The sequence below is a fragment of the Curcuma longa genome, unplaced genomic scaffold, assembly GCF_044706935.1.
Source record: "Curcuma longa cultivar G26 ecotype Majalengka, Jawa Barat unplaced genomic scaffold, ITB_CL_G26_1.1 utg2646_np1212_2152390_RagTag, whole genome shotgun sequence".
NCBI lineage: Eukaryota > Viridiplantae > Streptophyta > Magnoliopsida > Zingiberales > Zingiberaceae > Curcuma > Curcuma longa.
This window is the reverse complement of record NW_027435599.1, coordinates 1,203,642-1,222,974: the sequence shown is the minus strand read 5'-3', so window position 1 is coordinate 1,222,974 and position 19,333 is coordinate 1,203,642. Positions and strand designations below refer to the sequence as shown.

The window sequence follows — 19,333 nt, the reverse complement described above, 5'->3', positions numbered from 1 at the left end:
CGCTGCTTCATTTTTAAAACTGCAATTTACCAAATCAAAATGAAAAGGGTTAAAAATGATAATTCGGTAATTATGAAAAAGACAGGAGGCAAAATGAAAATTTTCTACATTATAAACCCTAAGGCCCCAACCCAAGTCATCCTCAGATCTCATCCTCAACTCCACAGACGCAACGCTGCTCAGCAGTGATCTTCCCTCTCTCTCTCTCTCTTTCTCTCTCGTTGAATCTTCTTCTCCGATCGAGCGAAGAGTTCGATCGGTCTCGAGTGAGATGGTCTCCTTTTTCCGTGATTACCTTCGTTGATCATCATATCGGACCTGATGCTAATCAGGAACAAAGATGCGATGCCGACGCCGACGATAACGATTTCATAGCCAGATGTTATGAAACATCTGGTGAGATCGCCGGATGCTTCTCGATATTGAATTCTTCATGTTTTGTTGCTTCTGATTTCCAATTTATCAGGGTAGATGATAGATCGGAAAGGAATACATCATGCTACTTGGCCTACACATTTTTCCTGTCGATCCCTCCTCTTGCAACTCCGGAGTTGGGAGAGGAAGTTGTTTAGGTTACAGCGGAGTGAGAATAGATCCTTGATAGGTGGAGCTTCTATGGACACAGTTTTTTTTTTTTTTTTTGGTGGAAGATTTCAGTCTTTACTTCTTGTTCTATTTTTATTTTACACTTTCGAATCTAATAGTTTGGTTTCTTTTATATGTTCTGTGTTTGTATGGTCTTTCTTTGCTCCTTGAGGACTCTTGATAGGTCACCATGAGTAGATCGGACAAGGGTCGGGTCACCTCTGATCAGACAATTCTTTATCAGGTTGGCTCTTATAGGGTCGGTTGTTAATCAGTCGGCAGCTGGCAGTTGATCAGGTCACCTCGTAATAGGGTAAGTCGGGGCCGTCGACTATCGAATTGGGGCAGAAAAGGAGGACGACCGGAGATACGTCTGGCCCAGGCGAAAGTTGGTGGAAAGATGAACACCAAAATCAGTTCAAAGCCTACCTTCACCTGCCTATACGAACAGTCTTTTACACCAAACGAAGGGAGAGTGGGAAAAAATCTCGCCGTGCACTTCTAGTCCTATCCACTCACTCGTTCACAGCTCTCATTCGTGCTCAATTCAGTTGGACCATTAGTTACGCGACTCCGCCTCAAGATCTGAGGACGTGACCCGAGCTCCTTGTCGGGTTGGACTGAAGTGGCTCTGTTCTGACTAGCAGACCCCGCACCGGGCACGTGGCCCCTGCTTCTTCCCCCATATCAACGTAAGACTTTAGATGGTTAGCACTTGATTTTGGACTTAGGTTTTTAGTGTTGAAAATTTTCAAAAAGAAATGTTCGATCTTTTTGGCATAGTCGAATTTGACTTGCCTTGCGTCAAGGACAAACTGTTGCACGACCCTTGTTGGTGGCATGCCATGCCTATGGTTCATGGAGACTCACTTAGGGTGTTTTATTTTAAAACTATGGATATTTCAGTTTTGGTGTATCACTACTAGAGTTGCAAAGCTGCTGAACTGCAGTTTGTTGATTTTGATCTTTTAGGCTGTTTGTTAACTTGCCTTTTTTATCCTTTCTTGATTCTTTCTTTTATGTTCTCCCATGTCTGTGCATCATTTAGCTTTCAATTCACCTCTGACCATCAAATTAAATGTGAATAGCCCATCCTCCTCTCTTTGAAGCAAAGGGGGTTCTGTGTATGTTTCAAACAATTTTGTCTTCTCCATATTACCATATATCTAGAGTCAATAATTTTCTATGATGAATTATTGAACTCAATCACTTGTTATCATTACTCAACAGTTTTCAATTGAGGTCTATTATGTAATTGCTCAAATTATATCAGTGATCGATTTCTAGGTTTTGTTTCTGACTGATCTATTTGGAAATTCTGGTGCATCTGGATTAAAAGAGGCTTAGATCTTTTTACTCTTTAAAATGGATTTTTTTTCCCAATATCCTTTTGTTTTCTCATAGCCAGTTTACTGAATAGGGATGTATTATTTATTACAGTACTGATTTTATATTCACTATAGGAAAGAAGGATGAGCACTAGGCCTGTGCCAACAAGAGAGAGCCCTTGGGGCTTACGTGAAGGTGATACAAGAGAACTTAAGGCACACAGATGCAACGATCGACTAGAAGACATCATTCAGGTTCTTCTTCTTTGCCTTAAATGTTTGAAATAACCTAGTGCCTTAAGTGTATGCTTCTCATTCTATAGTGCATGCAGGATTTTTGCTATTTTGTTGGAGTTTTTTGCTCTCTTGTAACTGGGAGCTAGTCCTTGATGTGTACTTTTTTTTATGTATTTGTTGTATTTTTCTATCCAGACTCCTGAGCTCTGTTTGTACATAACAACCTCAAATTCCACATATACTAGCATAAGTGGAGTCACATGCATCTGTCCGACACAATCAGTCCAGTATATTATCAGAAAGTTGATTGATTTTGATACTTTAATCATGCTCCAATTATATGGAACATATAATGTTTAACCTATTTAATGAAGGTATAGTGTATTAGTTGAAAACTTCACTCTTGTAACGATTAGGAAGATGGGACATTTTGATAACTATGCCAATGCATATGTGTCTGTTATTTCTGAATTCAGAAGTAACATGTTTTGGAATTTGTTTTTCAGTTGCAAACCAAGCAGAGAGATTGGTAATGGAGTAGTTTATATTCTGTACTAAATCCTAGTTAAAATTTTGATTAATACCTAAGAGGCACCACATGAGATTAACAAGACCCAAATAATACCTAAGTTCCTAGTATTTATACACTTAACAGTTATTTGCAAAAGCTTCTTTAATAACCAATCGATTAATTGATCATTGTGATGAACTTATTGCACCTTTTTTGACCAAAGAATCATTATTTATACTTAAATTAAACTAAATATGACTAGATTGATCATTGTCTTCTCATCTAATCTGTTCTAAAGATATTAACTGTGGCGAACGCAGATACCAGCTTCATCTGGGTAAGTCAACTGCGATGTGCAAATCATATAGCATGTGTGTGCAATTAAATACTTTCTAAAACTACGATTTCTGTACGAATGTGTGTTGTTAGCCTATGTGCTTGGACTATCAAAGGTGTAGGTGACTAGAGCTTTTGTGATTATACGATTTTTGTTCATGCTCACAATTCCATCATCGGTTACGTTGTAAGATTCTCGCCTACTTCTAAAATTGTTCGAGAACTTATGCGCATTTAATATGTGCCTCTGAGAATTCTTTTGTACATCTTGTTGAAGTGCATAGCAAATGTGGTTCTGTATAAAATTGTATAGATTGCAATTAATGATTTTAATGATTGTGCTCACAAGCTACTTTTCCCAGGCTTGCTTCGAAGGAAATCCATTTAAAACGGTTCCAGGCCCCTTCAAGCTCTTCTGGCAATGCATGAAATCAAAACCTGGGTATTGTTCATCTCTAATATTCTTTTATCTTACTTTTAAGTCTTTTACGAATAGTACAAAGTGAATCCTTTAGGATCTATTTGTTACAAGGGATGAAAAGGACTATGGGAAGAAGTAAATTTTTTTCCTTTAGATTTTTTTTTTGTCTTGTTGTTGGCAAGAAGGGGAGTCCTAGCACGGTAAAGTTGTTACCGTGCGATTTTGTGATCACGGGTTCAAGTCGCGGTAACAATCTCTTCCAATGCAAAATAAGATGGTGTACAATAGATCTAATGTAGTCTAACTTTTCTTTTGGACCCGTATTAGTGGGAGATTTATGTATCGAACTGTCTTTTGCTGTTGGCAAGAAGGAAAGGGGATGGTGGACTTTGGACTGGTTAATTTTGCTTCTCCTGTCGAGCAACTTTCTTAGCATGAAAAAACATGCTTGCATATGAATTCAGAATCCTTGTGCTGCACAAAGAAGTCCTTATAAGCTTTAGTGTCTCAAGTATCATGTGTTTCTTCAATTCAATGACCAAGAAGATTTCAAGGCCCTTCGTTTGTTATCGGGCATGAACTCAGTTTTTTACACCGGTCCCTATTTGCAGGGAGGAACCAACTGAACCTTTCTACTACTTGGAATTGGATCCACCAAAAAGGCCAGAGACCGAATCAGAGTAGCTGATGCTTCTGATGGGCAATAGCCTTTGCCATTCAATAATTGAAGCCGACGATATGTTTGCTTCATTTTCTGGCTGCCTCGAGAAACAAATGTTGCTTAACCATCACATGTGCATGTACATGTCGCTAAAACTGCTCGAAAGTGTTCACTTCTCTTCCTTTTTTCCATGGTCGAATGAATTCTTCGCGTAGATAGCATGCTAAAACGTTTGTGTTTAGCTTGCAGTAATTAGAGTCGAACATTTCTTTAGAGCTTTTTGTTCATTATATGAACTATAGCTGCTTGGAATTCCACTAACGCTGAGTTGGTGCAGTTACGATAAGTTGTGCGCTTAGACTCTAATGTAGCATCATATTTGTGTTTGTTTGGATGGTCGCTTTAGTTTGAATCTCTCGATCCATTGTCTTCGATTGCACTGTGACTGCTGTGACTTGTGCTGTTGAAAAAGATACCTCATCATCATATACAAAAAATTAAGTAGGCACCTTTACTACTTACATGCCTTTGTTCAATAAAATAGTAAAGATCCAAAATTCATTTTAACCACTACACAACTTCAACAGTTCAGTACATAAAATTCCTGTCAATGTAGAATCTTGATGAAAAATTTATTGTACGCAAATTTATTCTGTATGGTAAGAAATTATTTCTTACAATTTGAATTCATGGCTATCAAGTCTATGGACGGATGTAAGATCTAATATTGGATTTGAATGGAGGATATAAAGGGATTTTTTGGATTCAATTGAATAATTAAGTAATCAGATAGGGGGATTTTTGAATTTATGTACGGAGATAAATTTCATAAAATCTTACTTAAATATTTGATTAAATAATATATATATATATATATATTTCATTTCATCCACGATCAATTAAAAAAATAAAAAATAAATTTTTCCCTCTCTTATAGAATATTTATTTTATTTGTATTAAATCATTTTTTAATACGATATTAATTTTAATATATTTTTTATTGAATGATAACAATTGAATGAAAAATTATTAATATAGAAGATATCTAATGGATATGAATATGAGAATGAGGAACGAGAGATGGACATAATAAATAAGAATAGAAATAAAAAGATATAGAATCAAATCCAAATTCAATTAATTATCATTCCTAATCAATTCATACAACTCTCCTTCAATTTAACACATCATATAAATAAATAAATTCTAATATTGGATTTGAATGGAGGATATAAAAAAAAATTTAGACTCAATTGAATAATTAAATAATTAGATACGAGGATTTTTGAATTTAAGTACGAAAACAAATTTCATAAAATTCTACTTAAATATTCAATTAAATAATATATATATATATATATATAATTTATTTATTTATTTATTTCATCAATTAAAAAAATAAAAAAATAAATCTATTTTTTCTCCTCTTAGCTTATATTTTTATTGAATTATATTTTTTAATATGATATTAATTTTAATATATTTTTATTGAATAATAATAATTAGATGAAACGAAAAAAATTATTAATATAGAGGATATTCGATGAATATGAGGATAAGGAATGATATCTAATCCACTGATGGAGATAAAAATAGATATAATAAATGAGGATGAAGGCACAAAATATGAAATCTAATCCAAACTCAATTCATTATCATCCTTAATCAAGTCACACATTAGTAACTTTATCATTACACCAAAACTCTCCTTCAATTTGACACATCATATGCTACCCAATATCATTATATATTGTAAGTAAATAAATTCAAATTAGGATGATTAATACAATACATCTTACATTGGTCATAGGTGAAGGAAACAAGAGGCGAAAATACAATAAAATTGACTGATAAAAGCTATCCACCTTATTCTCAAACAAAATCAAAGTAAACGGCAACAAGTGAAGTTATCCAAGTAAATAACAGCTAGAGAGTAGTAACAAAAAAGGTTGCCAAACCTTCTGGCGTGGCAGCTTATTCTTGATGGGAAACGATAGATTTAAGTGTCTGAAGAACCAAATAACTAGGCTGGTGATCAATGCTGTTATGACTGAACAACTAGCCTCTGAAGATGCTCACAGAATATTTGAAGACTAACATCGTCGGTGAAGATGATATCGGAGCCCACGGCCACCTCATGACTAGAGTTATATGTAGCAGATGGATTCAACTTAGCTAACAAGAATCTTGCCTGTGGAGATTATTAAAAAACCAAGCATTTCGTTAACTTTTTGCAGTTGTATTCAAGGGGGAAACTTGAATTGAACTATACAAGGAATCAAATGGGAAAGGGATTACTGTTAACAGTTAATCAGGAAACAACTTTGGCCCTTATAATGAAATGCCTTATTATCGCGCATGAAATAATACAAAAACAAAGAATTAGAGGTATATGAGGGTTTGCTGCCTTCCCATCATTTAAATTTTTAGGAAGTCTTCTGTAGACCCACATTAGTGCTTTCTTCTACATTGTTTTCAACTCAATTAGGTAAAATCGAGTGATAATAATAAGATGGTAAGCTCATGGCTTCAAAAAGAATTTTCATGAATGTATGGGATGCCAGATCTGATTCCATGTCTTTCGGTTCCAATCTGATTATGCTAGGTAAAAGGTAAAGGAAACATCCAGGAATAAAGTGATGGCAAAATAACAAAATAAGGTATAGGAGAGAAAATTTTGACGTTGTAAAAGGCAAATAGCAACAAACCTGGGAGCCATGTTGGTCACAAACAACTAATCTTGGGACAGGAAAACGATCTCTGATGATCGTCTGGGCATCGTCTTGAGGAGCTTGTAACAGCTGGGCAAATGCCTGTGGATAGTAGAAGCAAATGTAATCGATTATAGCTATACTAAGCTATCTACGAAAACAAATTCATTCACGTAAAGATTTCTCATCGTCATCTAGCATGATTTACTAGACATGCAGGATCCAAGGTTGGCTCTGATGGAATCAGAAAACTGAAAGGTTGACATTAAGTGTAAGTTGAATTCAACTTCAACTAAGTATCATTTAAAAAACGAGCTTGTAATCCCTAATTGTTATAACTATGACAAGCATCGACTTGATCAGTCATACAGGCATTGAAATATCTTTAGTATACATACTAACTTCCTAGAGGAGATGAAAGTCAGGTTGTGAACCTAAGATGGGTTCCCACAGTGAATGGAGTAGATTAGGAATAGAATAGAAGTAGGTACCCCTTATCCTAGCTCAACTCACCCGACTTGCCTAGTCTGCTCCAGTTGCGAATCCCATATAGTTTGCATGGCCGTAGTCGTATCAGTCCGAAAAGTTCATGCTAGTTTCTGCAATAGACTGAATTTTTTTCCAGTGAAAGGTAAAAATCTACTGACGGAGTTCAATCTTGCACCAAACAACATTGGTAGGGATAATTCTTAGTTTGCTTTCAGTTAATGTAGAACATCATAAGAGAAGAGGCCCCTATCCTACTGTTTAGTTACTGTTTTTCTTTACTTATTCCAACTTCGAAAAGGCCGAAGCTTTAATGATCTGATCAATAGAAATGCTTGTGTATAATCTAATCTAATTACCTGATGCTCAGGCTGATTTTGGTAACCCATATTGCGCCATTGGGCAATGGTCATACCATGGAAGATAACAACACTGAAGTAAGCATCTAGCAGAAGTATACGATCTGCAGATATAGATGCCACATCCAATAGTGCAGGAGCAGGAGGCGAGTTAAAAGAATATGAAAGAAGTGAAGGCTGTATCATGACAACTGAATTACTGATGCTTTCACGATTCAACATCATGCGGAAATAAGCTGTTTCATCTGGGCTGTTGTTAAAAACCTGACATAAGAATTGCGAGAAGAAATTTAGAAAATTTTGCAGAAAGGAAAAAAAATATTGCAAGTGCCAATGTCAAAAGAGAATCACAAATATGAAATTATATTGTAAGTAATCCAGATACCTGTACAAATTGTGAGCGCCTCAGGTTGAACATGAACTGTGGAAGTATTGAGAAATTTGGATTCAGTGTAAATGAAGCAGGGTCATCTCTTCGATAATCACCAAATCTTGAGCAAAGGCGGATAAGAGATCTATCCAACCATCTTGTTGCATCAAATCCTTCCTGAATATTGAAGAGATCAGATTCTTACAGCAAATGCTGCACATCACCTAGTTTTTAAATTTAGCTGCTTAAAGAAAATATGAAAGAGACCCGTCTAATAAGTTGAACTTAGGAATAATATATAGGTGGCAAGATAGAGTCTCAAACTCTCAATTCATAGAAAGGGAGCATGTACAATGAGATTATTCCTGGATAGTGAAAGGTGAACAGCTACATAGATTACGATTAATTGAAAAACAGATATCCTTGTATCGGCATATTGATGTTCTCATCGAACTGTGAACTATAAGTACCACCATATATCGTGACAAACAATAAAACAAATAATAAATATCATGTTGTAAACATTTGGTTGCATATCTAAAATTTCTGTATCTTACCTCCATTTCCATTTTCAAGGAGATGAATCTTGCCAAAACAACTGCAGCTGTTTCCTGGTCAAATCCTTGAACCAATTCCTGTACAAGGCAGGGCAGCATTAAAAAATCAAGCAACTAGATATAAACTAACAGTAAGGAATAAGGAGTTGCAGCAAGAGTCTCTTTTTGCAACTATATTCTATATTCACTTTGATGATAGTGGTTTAAGGAGATTTATACTTTATATCAATTTATTTTCTAACAAAAAGTTACATTCACAAATTAATAAGATGGAAATAACTAGATGACCACTTCATAACAATTTTAAATTAAACTTTAGAAAGTAAGGATTTTCAAACATATATGCAAACAGTTTTCTGAATTTTGAATAACCTCTGTGTTAGAACTATCTGCCCAATTTCTGGTAACAGTTGTAACACGTAACCTCATTTGACCTTCAGGGCCCTGGTAACTGCAAGGATAACTCATCTGATTTTTAGATTGCAACATCAACTTTGGCATTGAAAATGAACAAAAAAAAACAAGATACTATACTTTGTCACAAATTGTATATATAATTGTGGATTGGGAATTCCAGATTGGTTTGACCGTTCAGTTGGTGAAATATCAAAGAATACTGTTAAACAAGTGCTCCTATCAAGGCCACACATCTTCCATGAAGTTGTGTTTCCTTGACCTACAACTGTATCAGCACAAAGAGTTCCCTTCTGCAAATGTTACAAAGTTAGGGATCAATTTGGAACATTGAGAATGCTAATTATATATCTTGTGCTGATCAATGACATTGAGATTTACAACAACCTTCTCTAGAGAAGTACATGGTCCAATAATCCCCTGAATTTTGATATCCTTTGAGCAGTTGAGCTCAAGTGTGCCACTACAGGGAACATGTAATTGTATGAATTAACAGTATAGGAAATAGAAGCTAAAGAGAAGATAATGAAGATGACAGCATATTAAAAGTGGTGCTCTCCACTTTTAATGAAGATAATGAATTAACAGTCACACAAGACTCCAGAAATGCAAGAAAATTACTTAAAAGAAAGGCCAAGAGACTGTTCTCCATCTTCAAAAATTTGCTTGAACGAGTCCTTGAAAACGGGATGGCCAAAACTTTCTGCAAGAACAACAAGCCCGCCTGTCCTTTCAACTGCTACTTTCATCTCGGCAACTCCAACCTGTTTATATGTTTGAATAGTGAAAGCAAAATCAAATCTCTGACCACAGCTAAAATTCTTATCTGAATTTAGCCATTATAATAACTACAACCAGAGAAGTTTATTAGCTGAGGCAAAACAATTACTACAATACAGAAAAAGTGGGAACCATGTGACTCAGACCTGATCAAGGGCAGAAGCAAATAGGTCCAATACGTGGCCCTGGTTAACCAGTTGTTTGGCTAAATTGTCAAAGAATTTAACAGCCTTGTGAAAATGTGGAGCTGCATCTTTATCAAGATCTTTGTGGCACCGCATGGGATCTGACAGATCCTTTGACACAATCTGCATATCAAATAGCACAATCAAGGAAAATGAACATAATATTTCCAGAGAAGATCTTGATGGCATAACTGAAGCAAGATGGTATAACACAGCCAAAAAAATGAATTCTTCAACTATACACACACACACACACACACACACACTCCACTGAAATCTCAAAGATGCAAATTAGGCTTAATACAAGACTTTAAGTTGTATAATGTGTTGGGTAAAACTGCAATGAAAGTAATTACATAATTGGGATGGTTGATTCTATAGAATGGTGAGAGCAATCAAAATCAAAATATCAAGGGAACCAGAATAAAATATAGTTTTAGTGCTAACATAATATTGTACCCTTATCCAAGCATTTCAAGCCATCTATTAAAAATAGTCATCCAATGCGAGGAAGCATAATATTTGCAATTTAGAAAAAACATATATAAGGACAAAATGAAATGTGATAATTGAGTACATTGCATTTTTTATCCTCCTTTCTCTTGATGCGTCTTATCAAAAACTACAGTGCGTAGATCTTCAATCAATATGTATCATTACAAACTAAATTGGTTTAGGGATAGGAAATCCAATAACTACAAAAGTTTTGAAAAATGTAAGAAGCAAAAAAACGTATATTTACCATTCCAGGGCCCTGGGTGCATGGTCCACCGACCAAAGCGATGATACGAGCCCCAGTACCAGGCATGCATGCTCCAAGGAGGCCAGCGGCAACACTTAGAGCCACCCCAGTGCAACGTAGAGAACGACTCCCTGCTTCGACTGGCCACTGATCCGTCTGCATCTCATCCAACAACTGCAAAAGGAAAAAAAACAACAAGATTAAGTAAGAAGAATAGTTACATAATTTGTTTACATAGACAAGGATCTCACAGTATTCAAAGCGTATTCACAATCCGCTGCCGGAAGCAGGAATCTATTAACCGAACCAGATGGATGAAATCCATTACTCTGCGGCGATTTGGGATATCCTGGAGCTCCAATTACAGAACCATGCCGGACATTGGTAGTAGATAGCCCGAGTTGATCCAAGATCTGCTCTTTGGGAATTTCCTTGGTCCCTTTGAACACGTAGATCTTGGAGACTTCCGAGAACCCTAGCTCGTAAAGCTGAACCATGCTGCCGAACGTGAGCAGCCCGACGAGCGCATTATCAGGGAGCAGGCCTATGGCACGACGCATGGCCGACTTGAGGAACCCCAGCTCCTCCTCGATGATGCAAGTGTCGATCACGAAGAGGAATACAGGAGCAGGCGGCGTAGGGGACGACGGGTGGTCGAGGGGCGGGGGAGCGTACTCGACCGTGGTGCATTGGGGATAGAGTTCGCCGGGCATGTTGTTCTCGCTGATTCCAGCGTAGTGAGGGGGGAAATGGTTGCGGGTGAAGCAGAGAGGGCAGATCCAGATCTTGGCCGCGAAGTCGACGACAGCGAAAGGGTTGAGCACGGCGAAGCACGGCGGTTTGCATCGGAGGGGGTGGTAAGGGAGGACGAGAAGGGTGGGGGAGAGGCGGATCGGGGAGATGGAGGCCGCGACAGGGACGATGCACTTGCTCGCTTCCACCTTTGTGCGGGGCCAATTGTTCCAGGTCATGCGGACGCCGTCAGGACCGTCCGGATCGGAAGAGGCGGCTCCCGTGCCGGCGAGTTCCTCCGCCATGTATAGGGCAATTGGTGGCGGTGGCGGCTTAGAGTTGGCGGAGGAGATCGATCGCCGGCGACGGTTACGAGCAGGAAGCGTCGGGGGACGGAGGAGTCGATCAAGAAAAACAAAAAAGATCAAAATAAGTTTTTTATTTTAATTACTTGTAAATTTATAAATAACACCTACTATTTGTTACTTTGGCTCATTATATTCAAAGAACACCCCTATTGAAATTTTAAAATTGGCCCATTTTCCTTGAATCTCCACATTTTTATTCTTAAATGGGCAAAAATTAAGAAAGGTGAAAATCAAAAGCGATCTCTAATTTTTAAAAATATCAAAATAATATTTTTTCTATTTTTAAAATTATTATTCTAATCTAACTTCAATTAAAATTATTATAATAAAAAATAAAATTCCTTCTACTTATTAAAATTATTATACATATAATATTATTATATCAAATTATTTTTTTAACTTAATTAAAATTATTTCAACTTCCTTGAAATCATTCTAACTCTTCAAATTCGCTTCGATATTATTATAATAATTTTATATAAAACTATTATAATGTTTAGCAGTTTTGAGAAAAGCTATTAATAATATTGAATAAAAATGAGATGAAGTGCTATTTTAATATTTTTTAAAAACCTAAGATATCTTTTTAATTTTTATTCAAAAATATTAAAAGCGTGTTCTATTTTATTTTTTTTTTTAATTACTCTTCTTCAATATTTTTGTAGATCTTTAATTAGAGATGTTGCAATATAAAGTAATCAAAATTGTTACATAAATAAAATATATCAAAAATACTTTTTTACTTAATTAAAATTACTTAAATACTAGTATAATATAGCTAAACCCTATGTTATTTTAGAGTGACTTTGATAATAAACATTTTTATAATAGTTAAAATATCATTTTAAAATAAAAAAATAAGATGAACTACTTTTTTATTTAAAAAATACAATAATGAAAATAAAGTTCTTAAATGAAATTTGCCGGTGTAAAATTTTAAAATAGAGATTTTCGAAGAAAACTGACAGCTTTGATTTATTATCTATAAAAAAATAAATTAAAAAATTACAATTAATCAGGATTTAAACGCTTACCCTCTTCTTCAACTCTGTTATATCTCAAAATAATTAGATATTTAAATTTAATTTGGACGGAAAATAATTGAATAAAATATTTTAATTTTAAATTTTATTTTTAAAAAATCTATCGTATTCGAGTTCAGCAGATAATTTATATGCGGTCGAGATGCTTTATATGCGGTCTTTTTATTCTTAATGAAAAGCGTGGTGGTGCTTTGGATCTTGATCGACCGTCTTCGGCCAGCTGCTGGATTTAGCGAAGCCCTGCGAACGCAGGCACCTCCTCACAGAGATCCGAATCCCGACCGGTTTAGGGCACCCAACGCACCCACCATCGTCTCCGGCCAGTCGACCACCATATCCGACCACCTCTCTGCTCCCCTCCTTCCTTTTCCTCTATCGTTCAATCACACGCGCTGCTTCCAAGGTTTCGTTTCTTTGGCATCGCCAATTGGGTGCCCGATCGAGCCGCTTAGAGCTACGCGAATCTCTGCTGCGGGAGGAGAAGAAAGGGGGAGGAAGAGAGCAGCGAGTCCTGCCATGGGGCAAGCCTTTCGCAAGCTCTTCGACAGATTTTTCGGCCTCGTCGAAATGAGGGTCTCTCTTCCGCTCCCCTTATTTCACCTCTCTGTTCTTAGAGATCGGATTTTTTCGTTGTCCAGATAAATCTACCATTAGCGCGTAGTTTTCTTTGCTTTTCTGTGATTGGTAGGATTGGCAAGATCGGGTTTTTATGTAGGTAACTGGAAACATGATAACTTGGAAGATGCTTTATGGACGAGCAAAAAGATTTTTGATCTAGAATTTGATGAACGAAAAGGGGCACGTATAGAAGTGCACATGTACTTCTGGAGACAGAATTATATAGCAAGATATGCAGGCTTTAAGCTAGTTTGAGAATACACAGAAGCTTGAGTCCAGAGAAACTTGTCCTGTGATGTAATTGATATATCAGCTTGGAGGCTCTGTGGAATCATGAACGGAGCCTGAACGTGCCCTCGGCCATGCTTGAACATTCCATGTACTAAAGGATCAAAGAATAAAGAATGAAGAACTGGTAGTCGAGACAACACAGAAGCTGACTGGCTGGCCAGAGAAGCAAGGAGACTTCAGTTATCTATTGGGTGTCCTGGATAACTCTGTCAGGGTTAGAACAAAGTAGAGCGGATGTCGCTCTTAAAGAAGCGGGGAGGGATGTAATGTAATGGATTAACTGCATTAAGAAATTGAGGCATTGCAACCTGCTATATTTACTTTGGAAACTATGCTTTTTAAAAATTAAAGCATAATAGGAATTTATAAGATAGATAAGTAAAAAGGTTTGCATCCATTTTTTTCTTCCTCCACTTAGGTGTTGCCTCGTTGGTTCTGTGCACATGGAATCTCGCATCATACTTCTTTCTTTTTATCTGTATTCATTTGATGAATTAGCACAGAGAATATCTGTGACATTCTGAATCTAGACTTTTGTAGGTTGCAATGCTTGGATTAGATGCAGCTGGAAAGACAACTATTTTGTATAAGTTGCACATTGGAGAAGTTTTGTCGACAGTTCCAACTATTGGTAAGTCATCTTTAACTGTTAAATGTAATAGGTAATCTGCAGAAATTATGGAGCCATTTTGCTTATTATAATTGCCAAGAAGTGATGACTGATGAGTATAAGGTCTGCATGGCTTTCATTGATATTGATGGAATATTTAGGTGTGAGTAGTAGAGTAGCCAAGTGTTCTTAAAATCGGACTGTGACTGGTGTCCAATTAGTTCATACTTATTCACGTTGAACTGGGCTAAAATCCTGTTCTACCAGGATGCCCCCATCAATCAAACTGGACAGTCTTGTTCATGGGTTAGCTGGTAGAACTAGCTGGTTTGGTTCGGTTTTTAATATACTTGTCTACCACACATTGGAGGGGAAGAAATTTGTTTTACTTGAAGACATTTTGTTGTCTGCATAGATTTGAAAAAGTCACTAGTGTATGAGTAGAAGTTCATATTCATCTTGTACTACTACTCAAGCTTGTATGACGTATTATCTCATGAGTTGATCCTTGTTTATTATTCCTCTTGATCATTGTCTTTTTGATATCATATTTTTAAGTGGAATGTGGTCCGGCTCAATGGATCTTATCCCTTCACAAGCCATTCAAATTATAATCTGTTAACTTTCTATGGTTAAAATTGATATTATATTAGTAATTAAAATATATCATTGATAGATATACAGCTAGTTTTGTGACCTCTATTTTTTTTTTGCTTTTGCTTTATATTTGTCCTTTTATGTAAAAGGTCTCTTGCTTGATATGGCTCTCTTAACTTTATTAATGAATTATCTATTTGCCTATGATATTAGAATCTTCCAACTATTCTCTATTCTACTTTCTAGTGATGATATCTAATATGATTCTTCTTCTCTTTGTTCATTATATAGCTATGAGAGTTTTACTGACCTCTATTGCTTTGTTGATAATAAATGTCTTTTACCTATTTTTAGGCTTCAATGTGGAGAAGGTTCAATATAAGAATGTGGTCTTTACCGTCTGGGATGTTGGTGGGCAAGAAAAATTAAGACCCTTATGGAGGCACTATTTTAGCAACACTGATGCACTGGTAATTTGTCATCCTTCATGTTCTAGTTTTAGTATTGGTAAGCGGTATAGTTTAGTATTGGTAAGTAGATATCTGATTCTAGTTTTAGTATTGGTAAGTAGTACTGATGTAGTGTTCAATAGTGAGATATCTGACAATTTGGAGTGTCGAAGTTGATTCTATTTTTGCTTGTTTTAAACACAGCTCACTTGCTAAAATACCTTCTGTCATCCAATTTTTTGAGGCATGTCACCTGAAATTTTTTCAAAGTTATTACAAAATGTAATAAGTATAGCTTCAACAATTATTAAAATGAAAAATTGTATTTAAATGCTCAAAGGTTAGAAGAGTTGAATCAACTAGAGTAGGTGTATGAGATAGAGAGAGACTATAAAAAATATTCTTCAGTAAAACAAAATATTATTAATCATACCACCATGAACATAACTTAATGAAGGGATTCAAGTAGCCAACCTTAAATAGTTAGGAAAAACATGGCTTGATGGCTTGATTACTATGATGACAACGACAATGACACCATCAAAAGATTCTTTAGTTAGTTGTTAATTTTGTATATTATTGGCTCTATATAACTCACTAAAATATTTTTTATCATCCACTTTTTCTGATGCGAAGCATCAAAAGTTTCTTGGCTGTTAATTTGCATGCACTATGAGTTGTATGTATGCTTCTATATGGATGAACAAAATGCTAATGTTTAATACTGTATCAAATGAACAAATTATATGATAAAATAAAAGAAAATAGCTTAAGATGATATTGACATGTTCAAATAAAGTTAATAGATTCTCAGTCAAAAAAAGTTGAATAGGTTCAACTTGAAGGTTTGAGCGATAAATGAAGATCAAAGAAAACTCTAAATACTGTAAGCATAGTTGTTAGAACCATACAATTCATGATATGTATCATACAATACAGATTCTCACATATGAAAAAAATAAATTGTAATAATTTGAAACAAAGCTTACCGTATGATTTTGTATGAATCTAAAAATAAGAAAGAGAAATCATTAAAAACTTAAATCTTATAAAAGAAGAAATGATAAATGTTGTGTTATAGGATTGAAGTATAATGATCAATTAGGGTGAACTTTCAAAATTAATGATGTGACAAAAACATATTATTAAGTGAAGATACAAAGTTTATGATAGGCAATGCGAACTTGACACCTCACAGTGATTGAATAGAATAGATCTTGTTAGATTGATATATAAAATAAGAATAATGATGAAATTGATAGTGACTTAGAAGATATGTAGTGCCTAAATTGGCTTACATTCGACTACAATGTATTTTTCTATGTCAAAAGCGAAAGGTTCTTATTTCTCATTTTATTTTAATTCTTAATGGAATAATAATTTATATATATTGTCATAAATAGATGATATAAACTTATGTATTCCATTATGAATTAACATCAACTTACTGTATTTATTCTATTTTGCCATTAAATGAAACATTTTATTATTTTTGTATATTTTAGGATATCAAAACTAAACTGAATAAAGTAGAGTTTTTTTAATATATTTTAGAATTTTTTATCTGAACCATATGATTCATGATTCGAGAATTAAACAAAATGTTATCTCTTGATAATGATGATGAAGTTTACAAATTCCAACAATAACATTGGATCATGTTTATGTAATTTTGGGTGCTTTTGGAGATCTTTTTTTACTGTTGTCGCATTGCATGATAATATGAATCTATGGACAAACTTTTATACTGAAAATTTATGAATCAAAGGAAAAAAATGGTACGGCGAGATAAAAAAGTAACAGAAATAACAACACGTCATGCATGGTTATTTTAACTTCAATACCCTTGACCTTCAATGCATAACCATGAATCATTAGAATAGTGCAGCAGAAGCACATTTGGTTCTCACCAATGCAAGCTTAAGAAGGTTTCTCTGTATGAAACTTTATTCTTTGTAGTGAAGCTATTTAGTGATTTTACCTGGTAAAATGATCAATATTAGCAGGATATCAAGATTCTCTCTCCAACTTTTGTTACAATCAGTCACTGTTATCTTGTTTCACACATTTGATTATATGTTGTATCACAGATTTGCTTTACATCAACCGATCACTATGGATTCTAATGTTGTTTATGCTTCTAGATCTATGTTGTTGATTCTTTGGATAGAGAAAGGATTGGAAAGGCCAAAGAAGAATTTCAGGTATGGAGTATAATGATTGAGGATGCCATTATTTAGCCTTTTTCCCTTTACAAAATTCCGATAAATAGTTTGTATATTTCTTTCAGACTATCATCAGAGATCCATTCATGTTGAACAGTGTTATATTGGTATTTGCTAATAAGCAAGACTTGGTAAGTAGGCGATCCTATTTTCAGCATGTCATCCTTAATTTATACAGCTCGTGTTTCTATTACAAACATTGGCTTTGCATTTTGTTCTTTGTCTGCAATTTTCGAGGATTGAGAGTGGAATTCTTCCTTTTGAAAATGTGAAATAAGAGAACAAGGAGTTTATGACAGCAAAGATTATACAATCAATTTTTATAACAATATGAAAATCTCTTATTACCATGCCTCCAGATACACTATAAAATTTCGAACCATGCCTTTGTTTGTATAAGATCTCAAACCATGTCTTTATCTTAAATATCCCTGCATAGATCTATACTCGTTTTACTTCTCCATATGCTTATGCATTTCATAGGCAGAGACTCATGTGAGTGTTTCAATTAGCAAATATCAGCCAGGTGTGGAAAATTTCATTCCTGCTCCTCCTTTTGATATGTTCTTTAGATTAATCTTCCTGGCAAAATCTACTTCCTGTGGTTCTTTTCTCCGCCATAGCGACAACTAATCTCTTCTTATTATGTCTGCCCGGTTACACCTTAACTACTCGATAATCAGTGTTAATGTTTTCGAGTTACAGCACTTCCTCCATGGAAAAATCTCCATCCTAACAGACTTAATACTGCAATGCACATGTCAGATTGATTTTGGTGTTTAACTTCATTTTCTCATTCAGAGAGGTGCAATGACTCCAATGGAAGTGGCCGAAGGGTTGGGTCTCCATGATCTGCGGAACCGAACTTGGCACGCGCAGGGAACTTGTGCCCTCACCGGAACCGGTCTGTACGAGGGACTCGACTGGCTAGTGTCAGCTCTGAAGGAGTTGCAGGTCCCCGGACGGCATCCGACTTGATTGGTTTGTAACTCCTTGTTTCGATTGCAAGTTTACGATAGATTTGATCCTGAAGATTGTTTGTTACTCTGTATAGGTCTTTGGTTTTGTAGAGTATGTTGTATACTGATTCATTTGGTTTTGTAGAGTATGTTGTATACTGATTCCTACAGCATTTGCTCCACATCAGAAGTTATTAGTGAAGAGTCTTCTGAAATTGATAAATTTTGGAATAGAGATAATTTATTAATATATTTTTAATTTTTTATAATCAATTTAATATAATATTAGTACACAAATTTATTGTACTTTTTATTTTTTTTTCAAAAACATTAGTTTATATTTTAGTGTTAAAACAATATTGTAATATTTATAGTGTGTTACTGAAAAATTATATTTTAATTTTTAAATCTTTTTTGGTCAAAAAGATATTTTCTTTTTAAAAATTATTAAAATATCATGCCATAATCGCTCCTTGTGTGCTATACTTTCTAGTAGTTTTGAATCAAAGTCCCTTTAATTTTGGAGTAATTTTGATTAAAATTATTTTTGTCGACTAAAAGTGTTCTAAGATAGTTAGTTTATATTATTGTGGTTAAATCGATTTAGAATGAAGAGATATTTAGGGTATCTAATTAGATTTTATCTTTTTGATAATGTAGATAATTAGTAGTGTTTTGATTTTTTTTTATCATTTATTTTATTCCAAAATAATCATTTTTACATAGTTTTAATTATTATTTTTTAAATTTTTTTAAAG

The 19,333-nt window shown here is 34.9% G+C and overlaps 3 protein-coding genes across 4 annotated transcripts; 2 read left to right on the top strand and 1 right to left on the bottom strand.

Moving 5' to 3' along the window:
• The first annotated feature begins 647 nt into the window (after positions 1-647).
• LOC141819966 (uncharacterized) lies at positions 648-4,511 on the top strand. Of its 2 annotated transcripts, none has more exons than XM_074707237.1 (4): positions 648-1,277; positions 2,049-2,168; positions 3,360-3,439; positions 4,030-4,511. In XM_074707237.1, exons 2-4 carry the CDS (start codon positions 2,058-2,060, stop codon positions 4,100-4,102), a joined length of 264 nt encoding a protein of 87 aa, XP_074563338.1. In that variant the 5' UTR covers positions 648-1,277; positions 2,049-2,057; the 3' UTR covers positions 4,103-4,511. The 2 variants fall into 2 exon arrangements, with proteins under 2 accessions (XP_074563338.1, XP_074563337.1); XM_074707236.1 differs by lacking the exon at positions 648-1,277 and adding an exon at positions 1,848-1,927.
• Positions 4,512-5,819: 1,308 nt separating this feature from the next.
• LOC141819899 (protein transport protein SEC23 E-like) lies at positions 5,820-11,788 on the bottom strand. Its single transcript, XM_074707156.1, has 12 exons — positions 10,935-11,788; positions 10,684-10,857; positions 9,903-10,064; positions 9,598-9,740; positions 9,364-9,439; positions 9,097-9,269; positions 8,935-9,013; positions 8,563-8,640; positions 8,021-8,182; positions 7,636-7,899; positions 6,788-6,892; positions 5,820-6,270 (listed from the first exon to the last, which is right to left on the bottom strand). The coding sequence occupies exons 1-12, from the start codon at positions 11,718-11,720 to the stop codon at positions 6,124-6,126; spliced, it is 2,349 nt and encodes a 782-aa protein (XP_074563257.1). The 5' UTR covers positions 11,721-11,788; the 3' UTR covers positions 5,820-6,123.
• Positions 11,789-13,004: 1,216 nt separating this feature from the next.
• Positions 13,005-18,757, top strand: LOC141819884 (uncharacterized). Its single transcript, XM_074707139.1, has 6 exons — positions 13,005-13,399; positions 14,276-14,366; positions 15,297-15,412; positions 17,536-17,595; positions 17,682-17,747; positions 18,418-18,757. Exons 1-6 carry the CDS (start codon positions 13,343-13,345, stop codon positions 18,592-18,594), a joined length of 567 nt encoding a protein of 188 aa, XP_074563240.1. The 5' UTR covers positions 13,005-13,342; the 3' UTR covers positions 18,595-18,757.
• Positions 18,758-19,333: the final 576 nt, after the last annotated feature.